This window comes from Silurus aristotelis (genome assembly GCF_946808225.1).
Source record: "Silurus aristotelis genome assembly, chromosome: 3".
Taxonomy (NCBI): domain Eukaryota; kingdom Metazoa; phylum Chordata; class Actinopteri; order Siluriformes; family Siluridae; genus Silurus; species Silurus aristotelis.
In genome coordinates this window covers 34,481,917-34,495,065 of record NC_139576.1, presented here as the reverse complement: position 1 = coordinate 34,495,065, position 13,149 = coordinate 34,481,917, and the positions used below count along the sequence as shown (strand labels likewise).

Sequence of the window (13,149 nt, the reverse complement as noted above, 5' to 3'; positions counted from 1 at the left end):
ATGCTTTGGAGAGGAAGATCTTGCTGAGCTCTGATCTCATCCCTACTGAACACCTTTGAGATGAATGTGAACGCTGACTGCACCCCAGGTCTCCTCACCTACATCAGTACCTGCCTAAAATCTAGTGAAACATCTTCCCAGAAGAGCGGAGGGAATTATAAGAGTAAAATGGGACTAAATGTGGAATGCAATGTTCAAAAATTATATACTGTACTTATGACCAGGTGACCCAATACTTTTGGAAATATAGTGTAGATGTAAAGATGTTCCAATAAAGAGACATAAAAAAATTAACGTGTTGCTATTTTTATCAGAACACAAATAATAAAATTTTGTGTTTGTGGTGTAAATATATATATACAGTGAGGAAAATAAGAATTTGAACACCCTGCTATTTTGCAAGTTCTCCCACTTAGAAATCATGGAGGGGTCTGAAATTGTCATCGTAGGTGCATGTCCACTGTGAGAGACATAATCTAAAAAAAAAAAATCCAGAATTTTTAAACTATTTATTTGTATGATACAGCTGCAAATAAGTATTTGAACACCTGTCTATCAGCTAGAATTCTGACCCTCAAAGACCTGTTAGTCTGCCTTTAAAATGTCCACCTCCACTACATTTATTATCCTAAATTAGATTAGATAAAGAAAGAAAGAAAGAAAGAAAGAAAGAAAGAAAGAAAGAAAGAAAGAAAGAAAGAAAGAAAGAAAGAAAAGGGGACTGAAATAAATAAAGAAAGAAAAAGAAAAGGGGACTGAGAAAGAAAGAAAGAAAGAAAGAAAGAAAGAAAGAAAGAAAGAAAGAAAGAAAGAAAGAAAGAAAGAAAGAAAGAAAGAAAAAGAAAAGGGGACTGAGAAAGAAAGAAAGAAAGAAAGAAAGAAAGAAAGAAAGAAAGAAAGAAAGAAAGAAAGAAAGAAAGAAAGAAAGAAAGAAAGAAAGACTTTTACTTTCACTATAATGAATCATCATCCAGATTTCTTATTTTTCTTTTCTTTTTTGAAGGTCTTTGCTGTGTGTGTGTGTGTGTGTGTGTGTGTGTGTGTGTGTGTGTGTGTGTGTGTGTACAAGCAAGTACACACACACACACACACACACACACACACACACGTATGCACGAGTTGTTCCTGGGGATTTTGAAAGCAGCTCAGGCGGAAGTGTCTGCTGTCAGAATGGGTTTCAGATCAGCTGCATTTTCTCACTCAAGACTCTTCTTCTCTCCAGCTTGTGAAATGTTCCTGTGTAGGAACCTCGAACTCGATCTCCTCCTCCTTCTCCTGGTGGTTGGTAAGCAAATGAATTGAAAATGTATAAGATATAAAAGAGAAAGACAGGATGGTCTTCATTCCTGTTGAGATGAAAAAAAAGTTGTCTTGACTGTGTTGTTTTGTGTTGTGTTGTTTTGTTTTGTGTTGTTTTGTTTTGTGTTGTGAGTCATTCTAGTGTATAGGAAGGTTTGTTGCTATTTTGGTGTTTCCATTCCACTGCTTTTTGTTTCTTAAATATTTGTTATGGAGCCTTACGTATATTTCCAGTATGATTCTACAGACTGGACTATGGATTTCATTACAGAACATTTATACTTTCTTTTTCTCTTTCTTTCGTTTTTTTCTTTTTGAGTTTTCTCTTTTTGGAATGAACAATGTGCTTAAACAGACGTTTTTTCACTACAGACATGAGAAAGAACAAACTCGTGTCGTTTTAAAAAGTAGAGCAACTCCGTTGTTTTGTTGAATTAATTCATGCATTTTACAAGAAGTCAAAAGAGAAAGTATTAAGGGACCGTCTGAAAACTACAAAACGTAAAAAAAAAAAAAAAAAAAAAAAAAAAACCCTAAACCTAAACCAAAAATATTTTATTAATCTTTTTTTAAAGATATTTTAAAAAATATAATATATATATATATATATATATATATATATATATATATATATATATATATATATATATATATATATATATATATATATATATATATATATATAGTCATGCTCAAAATTATTTATACCCTTGGTATTTTTTAGTGTTTTTGAGTTCTTCTGTGATGAATGAGTTTTTTTAATACTTTCATATATTTAATGTGACAAACAACTGAGTGAATACCAACATGATATTTCAAGAACTATTGCATTTTCAGGGTTTTTATTGACAAAAATCACCATGTTCGGAATTATTCATACCCTTTATACCTCCTCATTTTCAAAAGCCTCCAGTCGAATGGGTTCAGGTCAGGGCTCTAGTTTCAAATCTCATTTGATTTGACATTTTGGTATTCTATAATTCTTTGTGGAAAATCATTTCACATTGTTCCCTAAAAATCATAACCTAAACCTCTGTTTGTGCCTGTGTTTGACTAAATACAATGGGTTGTTATTCTAGTCGTCCAGGTCACACACTTTGTAGATGGTCCCTAATTTATAATTTTTTTTATAATATTATTGAAAATTGTGAAAAAGAATTTGTCATTTGTGAGGTTGACATAGAGATATAAATATCCAAGAGTTCGCATATTTTTTAAATTTACATGCTGGTGTTTTGATAAGACAAACATCCATCCATCCATCCATCCATCCATCCATCCATCCATCCATTGTTGTTGCTGGGATCCTCTTCCACTGTTCCATAATGACATTACGGAGCTGCTGAATGTTACACATGGTTCTCCACCTTCTGCATGAGGATGCCCAACAGTTGCTCAATAGGGTTCTGGAGACATACTTGAGAATCCATGTTTCCCTCAATGAAGCTTATCAGTTCCAGCAGCACTCATGCAGGTGCAGACCAGGATGCTACCACCACAATGCTTGACTGTAGGCAAGACACCATTTTCTCGGTACTCTTCACCAGGGCGTTGCCACACATGCTGCTCAACATCTGAGCCAAGCTTATCCAAGTCTTACCAGACCACAGGACATGGTTTCATTAATTCATGCTTTTGGACAGCTTGTCTTCAGCAAACTGTTCGTCATTCAGCTTCAGAAGGGTCTTCCTTCTGGGACGACGGTGATGCAAACTGACTTGCAGCGTGCAGCGTATAATCTGAGCACTGATAAGTGGACGTTCCATTTCTGCAACCTCTGGCGCACAGCTGGAGGACTCAACTTCTTTGATAGACCCTTGTGAGGCCTGTTCCGCGGGGAAAGCGTCTTGGAAAACCTTTGTATGACCTGTAACTCAGTTTCAGGATGTTCCTGATCTTCTTATAGTCTCGGACATCTTTGTGGAGAGCAACAATTCTTTTGAACTGCTCTAATACAAGATACACAAGAATTTTTATTTTCCTGTCAAGCAGACAAAAAAACACGAACATGATGTACCGGACACGTGGCTTTGCATGATTACACAATACAGCTGTTATCACTGAGGGTGTACTCACTTTTCTTGCCAGTTATTTAGACAATAATGGTGTATGTGGTTATTTTTAGAGGACAGTCTGTACTTCTATACAAGCTGCACATTTATTACTCTGAAATATAGATCTAAATTTCATTTCTATAGTATTTTCTAGCTTTGTAAATTATTATATTATATTTGTATATTTTCTTCCTGCCCCTCTAGTCTCAGCCTCTCTGCCACCCCCATGTGATGTTCAAATGATTGCAGTGAACTTGGACTACATACTGCGCTGGGACTGGAATTACACACATCTCAAAATCCCGGTCAACTTCACCGCTGAGTATGTCTTGTAAGTTGGCCCGGTCAGGGTTATGGACAGGGACAGCGTTTCCCGTATGCCAGTGCACTGTCGCACGCAACGTCTCATGTTTGTCTCTTATGGTTGTCATCAGTGTTGCTCGAGTCCATGTTCACGTTACAGTTTTAGTGTTCATGAACATCCACAGCTTCCACTTCTTGATTCCTCTATTACATTACATATCTGTCTGTCTGTCTGTCTGTCTGTCTGTCTGTCTGTCTACCTGTCTGTCCGTATGGCCGTCCGTCCATTAATCCATCCTTCCATCTGTTCACCTGCCAATCTATCTATCTATCTATCTATCTGTCTGTCTGTCTGTCTGTCTGTCTGTCTGTCTGTCTGTCTGTCTGTCTGTCTGTCTGTCTGTCTGTCTGTCTGTCTGTCCGTCCGTCCGTCCGTCCGTCCGTCCGTCCGTCCGTCAGTCAGTCAGTCCGTCCGTCCGTCCGTCCGTCCGTCCATCCACCTGCCAGTCTATCTATCTATCTATCTATCTATCTATCTATCTATCTATCTATCTATCTATCTATCTATCTATCTATCTATCTATCTATCTATCTATCTATGTAGCTAGCTAACTTGTTTACTGTGTTCTCTTTAGCTCAGATGCTGCAGAAGATGAGAGATCATATAAGCGGGCGTGTAAAGGTACCACAGAGAGGTGGTGTAATTTCACAGACTGCGGGCTGCCTTTCTCAGCATCGTTTTTGGTTCGAGTAAGAGCCGTGGCCGGGCTGCAGCACTCCAACTGGACGGTTTTAAATTTCACACCTGATATCGATGGTGAGTGAGAGAGTCTTGTACCAGAGGACCACCACCCCTATGGGGTCTGCAACACCTATGGGGTCCGTGCTGGTAATGCAGGGGGTCTGCTAATTAATGTTAAATAACAAATATTTATTTAAATCATAGTCCACCTGAAAGTAAAAGTGAAACTGCAAATCTTTTCAAATAAAAAAGGTCCTTGACCTGAAAAACGTTAAAGACCCCTATTTGTTGTCAGTTTTCAATTCGAAAGAGTTTTTATGCACTTCTAAAGCTCTATGAATGCAGAATAACAACCAAAGAAAAAGAAATACTAGATAGATCGAGGCTAGCAAAAGATATATGTAACACTAATGGATATTTAGCTGCCTGGATTTTCCCCCTCGTTTTCCCCTGATCTGCTCTCTGGATACGGAGAGCTGGGAAAGCACCAGAAATGTGCAGTGCACACATCATGCTGTTTTGGAGCTTTGATCAGGTTCAAATGAACCATTGTCCCTTTTTGAACTGTGCTTTGCATTGTCTGTTTTCAGGTTACTGACGTATATAGTTTAGATTATCTGTTGAATAGATGCTTCCTGTTTATAAATCGAGCGTGAAAACGTTTTCAGGAGGGTGAATACGTGAAGTGACGTGATGTTCAAATCTTTCAGGCAAGCTAGCGCCACCTGGCCCGGTGAAAGCGACGGCAGACGAGGACATGTTGATGCTTATGATGCCCCAATCGGTCATGAGCGATGTCATGAAGGACCTGCAATACAGGGTGCAGTACTGGGAGAAGTTTAACCCCAATCAGGTAAAACACATTGCATTTTACACCTAGGCCTTCAGTGCTGAACCAATCCACCTCTTAATAGTATCATAATGACCCCACGACTATAGAAACCATTTTATCCAGAAACCTGCTGCATTACAGACAGGAATCTTATACAGTAAGAATGACCATAAATGAGCAAGTCTCTTTTTACTGGAGCCACAGCTGCACCGCCTGCATGCATCATAGCAGCAGAGGTGGCAAAAGTATACACATCCTTCACTTAAGTAGAGACACTCATGTTTTAAAAGACTCTGGTGAAAGCTGAAGTACTGACTATCAGTACTGTACTGAAAAACTGTAAGGATTATTCGAGAAATGCTCCATAGCAATCGAAAACTACTATATGACGACTGTCAGGAACACGGATGCAGGGCCGGATTAATCTGTCAGTGAGCGTGGCAGGACCCGGGTGTGACTGGGTGAGTGCGGACCCAAATGCAGGATGCACACAGGGGGTATGGAGAAAACAGGCTTTAATGAAAGGGCACAGGCAAAAGCAAAGCTCAATGAACGATCCAGAGTCGAAAACACAGGAAAACAGAGCGATGCAGGAAAAGACAAAACCAAAATTCGAAAACAGTCCAAAAAATCCGATAGCCAGCAAACTGAGCAAAAGGGGCAGAGCAAAACACAAAAACAGTCCAGAGGTCAAAACCAAAACAAAGCAGAACATGGATCAGGAACAGGAGCAGGAGCAGGAGCTGGAGCAACGACAGGTTGAACCATTTTGCGTTTAATGACTCACACAATAAACTGATGCCTTCAATGTTTCGGGGGTTGAGACAATTCAGGTGAGACGAAGTATAATATATTTTGATCAGCATGCCATCAATAATTGATAATGCAGGAACGTCGGACGATTGTACGGAATCAATGTACCTGATGGAGGTTGAACAAGTCGTTTTGAGAATTTCGATTCTGATCTAAGAAACGCTCCAAAGCGACCAATTGTGATGGATATTTCCAGGGTTGGAACCCTGTAGATGTCCTCAAACATGATGCAGTCCTGTATCTCAAACTAGCATCCCTTCATATATCCCAATGCTTAGTTCGGAGGCCATTTTATTATATTCTCCTTTCTTTCTGCTGTTTAACAGAAAGGCACAGAGGTTTACGGCAGTCCACACGCCCCCCTGAGGGCACTGAAATCCGGGACCGAATACTGCGTGCAAGTCAGCATCTTCAGCTTGGAATATAACAAGAGCAGCAACTACACATCTCCACTGTGCATCTACACGAAAGGTAAAAGCACACTGTTCTCTTCCTTTGCTAAAAACGTGGCTGATGTTTTTTTCTTGCATGGACATTACAAAGTATCCTTGTCACGTTTACGTAGATCGCTCTTTGGCGTGGGTGGCGATTCCCGCCGTGGTGTGCGGCGTTGCTCTTTCGGTAGTGTTATTATACATAGGTCACAAATTCAGAAGCAAATCTGAAGAATACCCAACTCCTGAGATCTTCCTAGTAAGGATCGCTTTCTTCTATAGTTTCCACTGTACATAAGTTGACTAACAAAATAAAAGGGTCATCCCTTATATCAAAATATATTTGATTTGAATAATTTTTTAGTCTTTTTCTGCAACTATATACACTGAAATTGAGATGAAACAGGATACAGTGTGCATTCCCCTTCTCAAATACGTTGTTTTTCTCATGTTATTTTCTCTTGTTAGGAATTTTCGTCTGCTCCTTTGCTCCTTGAAGCCCAGGAAGAGTGTTTCACTATAGCTCAAGTGATCATGCCAGCTATACAGCCGGCGCACACACCACCGGAGGAAGAACAAGAGGAGGAAAATTTACCAGATCTCCAGGCTCCAGATTTCATGTGCCATTGCAAGAATAATTCTGTGCAGGACTCTGGCTTCAGCTCTGGACTAGAGAGCTGATCAGTTGTAAGGAAAACTGGTGGAAAATGTGGATTTGAAGAGGTAAAAAAAAAGGAACGGAAGCCCTCTGACAGGTTGATGCACAAGGCCTCATACTTGGCAGTTTTTGCTTCACCGGTCATTGGAAAACCGTAAAAGACACCAGAGCTCGGAAATGAAATTCTCAGAACGCCTCGTTCAACCTCGACATCATTGTAAAGAAAAAACTGTAATGGAGGTCTGGGAAGAGTGCAGCAAAATTCTCTGATGATTCTCAAGGGATACCTTGTGTGTTCAGAGAATATGGCAACCAGTGCTGTGATATACCACGAACTCTTGAAGTAGTTATTATAATAGCATGTTATTATAATTGCATATTATGAGATGGTATCAAAACGTTTTGGGACTGGCTGTGTTTACAAGAAAGTACTGTATTTATCTACATTTCAACAATATTACCTTCAAAATAGTCTCCTTGCACAGCAGCATGGCGCTCCCAATGTTGATCTGGAAGATGTCCTGAAAGTCCTATTCGCGCCAGATCGCCGCGATGGTGTCAACCTTCGTCACCCGAAAACAGGAAGTGGAAGCTACAGAATCTTCAAATCTCAACAACTTTGGACAACAACACTGGGAAATGATCTTTTTTTTTATGTTAAGCTGTTCATAGCCTCAGATTACTGTTCTTGGCTTGCAGAAGTGTCCTGATGAATCCTGACGTCGCAGTCCGTCCACCTCAAAATTTCATCTGTGTTTTCGGTACGGCTCGAGTAACCACAGGAGATAAAGGACTGCCAAAATACTTGAAAAACCTTAAACCACAAACAATGCTGTGATGCTACAGAGACCACATTTTATCTTTGATGTGATTGGTTATTAACTGGATCTCCCATAATTATATAATAATGATGTCAGGATTTGGACCTATTGCATTGTAAGACCTACGTCTATGGGAATCACATGACAAAAGAACAAAGGAGAACTCAGAGGACTCGTGAGCTGAACCGCTCGATTCTGTTTCTTGTACTGTACGTAACCTACAGAGATTTTGCGATGCTTCGCTCGCACGCGTCATATAATAATAATAGTATTATTGCAGTGTTGCTTACAGATTACAATTTTGCACTGATTAATATATTTAGAAACGATGACTGAATGCACTGTTTCAAAAATAAAACCAGTCTTTTATAAAGGTTACTGTAATCCCAGTGGTGAGCCATGAATTTCACACCCAGGCCTTCGTGTTCTATCTCAATCAGTCCACCTCTTAATAGCATCATTATGACATCACAGCTATAGAACCCATCAATATTATAAAGAGACGCAGTATAAAAGTGCGCTGCATCACAGATCTCATTAATCTCATGCTGTGAGATTAAATGGCAAGAAACCCAATGAACACAATTCAACAAGTCTCCTTTCACTGGAGCCACAACTGCACCGCCCACATAAATCATCTCTAGCAGAAGCATTGATATTCACCTTATAAAATACCCTAGGGTTTCGGTGCATTTTTGTAGTCCTCCAACCATGAAATTCTAGGGATTAGGGTTTTCCTGAGGATTTGAAATGACGGCATATTGAGTGTTAAAAGAGTGAAAGAAATCGCAAATTCTAAACGGCTCATGAAAAAGATGAAAAGATGAAAACAGCGGTTTTGAACTGTTTCCTCATGACATCCAGCTTTTCTTAAAAAGTCCGTCTTTTAAATCTCCTTGAAAGTGTATCTGCAACCAAATCGTCAGCCGTTAATTAAATTCACACAAATACATTTGAGCTTGTGGAGTTCGCTATGCGGTTTGCAGGCTCCATTCGAAGGATGCGAAAATGCGACGTTACCGTATGCCTGCTAGATGGCGTCAACTTGAAATTTGATTGGTTGAAGCAGCGGTTTTACAATCATGATTCTGAAGGCCTCATGTCAAATTTCTTTGACCCTGGCGACACTTAACGGCTAAAATTTGTTTGGATAGAAACTGTACAGAAACATACACTACAATATTTTTACCGTTCATGCATAACATTATGACCACCTGCCTGATATTTATTTGAAAAGCACTCATTAACGTTTTATTAAAGTGCGATTCATGTAGCGTGTATTTCTGTTTGACGAGTTTTATTAGAAATATAAAAAATATTAAAGAGGCGAAATTCAAACCTTCAATGCTGCACACAGTGGTAGCTCAGTGGTTAGGACATTGGACTTCAGATCCGCAGGTCGTGAGGTCAAATCTCAAACTGTCACTGCTGGGCCCTTAAGCAAGGCCCTCAATCCAAGTTCCTCAGTAGTCAATCGCCAAATCTGCCAAATGCCGTAAATAATAATGTTGATAATGAAGGAAGGGGTAAAGCATGACCGGGGGACACTGATAGATGAAAATAAACAACAACAAGGTGGTGTGATGCGGCCCAGGCATGTGCAGTATTGACAACAAAGGATTTCTCGAAATTTGGTGTCATTTTTTGACAATATTTATATATTACATATACGTTATATAATAACGTGTTAATAACCCGTTAACGCAAATTCATTTTAAAACCACTAATTTTATTAACGTGCGATTGATGCAGCACCCGTTTCTGTTTGACCTTTTTTTTTTTTTTTAATGAATAAATATTAAAGTGCCAAAATTCAAACCTTCAACGCAACACACATTTATTCACGACCTCCTTTCTTTACTCAGATATAAAAAAAACTAAAATTATCTCCAGCAAAAAATTATTTTTAATCACTAAACATATGTTTTACTGATCCGTCAAGTCTCAAATCGAGCACCTAAATCCGCCATGATGCGCACATCCGTCTCTTAAAACCGTCAGTGTGGAAACATAGCACAAGTTCCGTTTGGTGTCCTGATGATTTACGGTATTTACGTTCATTTAAAACACCATAATTACTTTCAAACATTTTACAAGAATGTTTTGTCCTCATGCTTCTATGTTAAGATTAGTTTCACTAATAACAAACATACATTTGTATAAAGCGTTCATATTTGTCTACGGCCATGTTGGTTAAGTTGCGATTAATCTTGAGTTGTGATTAAACTCATGACAATCGTGTGATTAATCGAGCACCGCAATCCACATTTAATCACATAATATAAATCCTTCCACTCTTCTAGGAAGATGTTTCACTAGAGTTTGGAGTGTTCTTCTAGACATTTGTGGTCATCAACCTCAAAGGTGTTAGTAAAGTCAAGAACTGATGTAGGTGAGGTGAGGAGGCCTGGGGTCCAGTCAGTGTTCACATTCATCCCAAAGGTGTTCTTACTCTCCAAACTGTGTAAACCATATCTTCATGGAGTTTGCTTTGTGCACAGGGGCATTGCCATGCTGGAAGAGGTTTGGGTTTCCAAGTTTAAGGGAACGCAGAATTTTCTCTTACTGCATCCATTAGCCTTGTGCTATTTTGTCATTTACAGATAAAACAAGGAAAAAGCATTAAAGCTTAGTAAAGCCTTAAACAAAGCTTAGTTAAGAGATTAGTCCTCTGTCACATGATGAACTGGGTGTGTTTGGGTTCATCTGTAGCTGGATGACGTCAGAGGAAAAGATGGAAAGACAGCTCTCAAGAATGACTCGTTGTTTGTATGTAGTGTGCTGCCACCTGCTGAAAGCATGGCGCATTGCAAGTATTATTATTACTATTATTATTTAATACACAAACACAATAAAGTTTAATATTCACATTTTTATTGAATATTAAAGGTATGCTTTCTACATATAGACTGTACCCATGGAATGGTTGCATTCTAGGTTAACTATATATTTATAGTTACACACGAAAATAAGTTTTCATACACAACATTTCACCTTTCACCTTAGAAATATTTCTAAGCTAAGAAATATGTTATCTATATCTGATGCAGAGAAGCTCGTCCATGCATTTATGACCTTCAGAATAGACTACTGTAATGCATTACTAGGTGGATGTCCTGCATCATTAATAAACAAGCTTCAGTTAGTTCAGAATGCCGCAGCAAGAGTTCTTACTAGGTCAAGAAAATACGATCATATAACCCCAATCTTATCGTCCCTACATTGGCTTCCTATTAAGTTTCGAATAGACTACAAACTACTGCTACTCACTTATAAAGCACTAAATGGTTTGGCTCCCATGTATCTATCCAGTCTTTTAACACGCTACAATCCGTCACGCTCCCTGAGATCTCAAAACTCTGGGCTTCTAGTAGTTCCTAGAATAGCAAAGTCCACTAAAGGTGGTAGAGCATTTTTACATTTAGCTCCTAAACTCTGGAATAGTCTTCCTGACAGTGTTCGGGGCTCAGACACACTCACCCAGTTTAAGTGTAGATTAAAAACATATATTTTAAGCAAAGCCTACACATAACACACATCACACACATCACATCACAACCTTGTGCTCCAGAATATATGATTACATACACATTATCAACTTGTGCTGTTAATATCATGAACAGCAGCTACGCTAATTCCTCTCCACTGCTTCTCTTTCTCCCCCCATCCCGAGGCATCCTGAGGTTTGGCCAGCTCCAGTCACGTCCCACCTCGTGAAGATTATGGACCTATGGATGATCATGGAGAAGTAGATGCCGAGTGTTTAAAGGCCCTGGCATGGAGAAGCTGATGCTGGATCTATGATGATCACAAATTGTTCTGTATTGTTGAAAGATTTATGACCAAACTCTTGATGTCACCCATATGAGGATGGGTTCCCCTTTGAGTCTGGTTCCTCTCAAGGTTTCTTCCTCATATCATCTAAGGGAGTTTTTCCTTGCCACTGTTGCCACGGCTTGCTCATTAGGGACAAACGCACACCATTCACCTTCACTGTTGTTTTCTGTACAGCTGCTTTGAGACAATGTCTGTTGTGAAAAGCGCTATACAAATAAACTTGACTTGACTTGACTTGACTTGACAACAATAATTGTTTTTCGTGCTGTTACATTATTTACCGTGTTGTTATAAATGTTATAAATTAATTAATAAAAAAATTAATAAAATCAAGAGTGCACTTAGGAACCAGTGCCTTATGCAGTACTTTGGTCCAGATACTTCTGTTGCCATTAATTCCTTTGATTATTGACACATTCTGCACAAAAAATGAGACAAAATTAGCACAAAAAAACCCACAATACTAAAAAAAAAGAAGGTATAGAAGCAAATAATGCAGACACTGCTGATAAATCAGGACGTTCACACACTTCCCAGTCACGCGATGTGTGAGAAAGACAAAAAAAAAGGAAGTGCTAGATTTTGAAGACATGCTTTAATAACATACTGCTACACCACGTTTACGACGTTTTGCGTTTGGAGATCAACAGATGATCAGGAGACAATAGTTCAGAATTTCCGCTCTCGTTACTTGATCCAAATGTGCTCAACTAAAAATGGACAATCAACTTCTACAGTAAAATCTTTCAAAGAAACACTGACTTTAAAAAAAGAAAAAAGAAAAAAAAAAGAACTGAAAGTTTGTGCCAAACTGAAACAGGAATCCATAACAGCATGATGGACATTTTTGGAACTTCTATACATTTCCAGGTCTGGAACAAGATGTTCCAAACCTGCACAAGCATCCTCGAGAACATTTTCCAGTCTGCAAAATTGTGCGACTGGAATATTGTCATGCATATTATAATACGCTTACTAATCAGATTATATGGTTGAATTATTCATTTCATTACATATATAATGTAAATGTACCAGAATCAGTGGGAGCTTAATTTATCATTGCATAGAAAACACCTGCGACTAAAATAATTGCTGGAAATTAGCTTTTTTCTTTTTTTTGTAATTAAACACTTTTGCTGCAGACTGCAACAAGCTAGCCAGATAATGATCTTTCGAATGTTGGGGATTACTTGGACAAAACAGCAATTATTATGCTTTGAATTTAGCGGTAATGTATTATGTGTTACGGCCCGGAGCCCCTTTAAGAAGGTAGCGGATGGAGGTAAGTCATGTGACCGAGGCATCATGACATGCATCAAGAGTGAGTGAAAGACAGATGTGGCGGAGAGAATGAGG

The 13,149-nt window shown here is 38.9% G+C and overlaps 1 protein-coding gene across 1 annotated transcript; it reads left to right on the top strand.

Annotated features, from left to right (window-relative positions):
- Positions 1–662: 662 nt before the first annotated feature.
- Positions 663–8,340, top strand: LOC310723262 (interferon alpha/beta receptor 1a-like). Its single transcript, XM_083536042.1, has 7 exons — positions 663–1,285; positions 3,558–3,684; positions 4,292–4,473; positions 5,109–5,251; positions 6,370–6,514; positions 6,609–6,736; positions 6,946–8,340. The coding sequence occupies exons 1-7, from the start codon at positions 1,111–1,113 to the stop codon at positions 7,156–7,158; spliced, it is 1,113 nt and encodes a 370-aa protein (XP_083392168.1). The 5' UTR covers positions 663–1,110; the 3' UTR covers positions 7,159–8,340.
- The last annotated feature ends 4,809 nt before the right edge of the window (positions 8,341–13,149 follow it).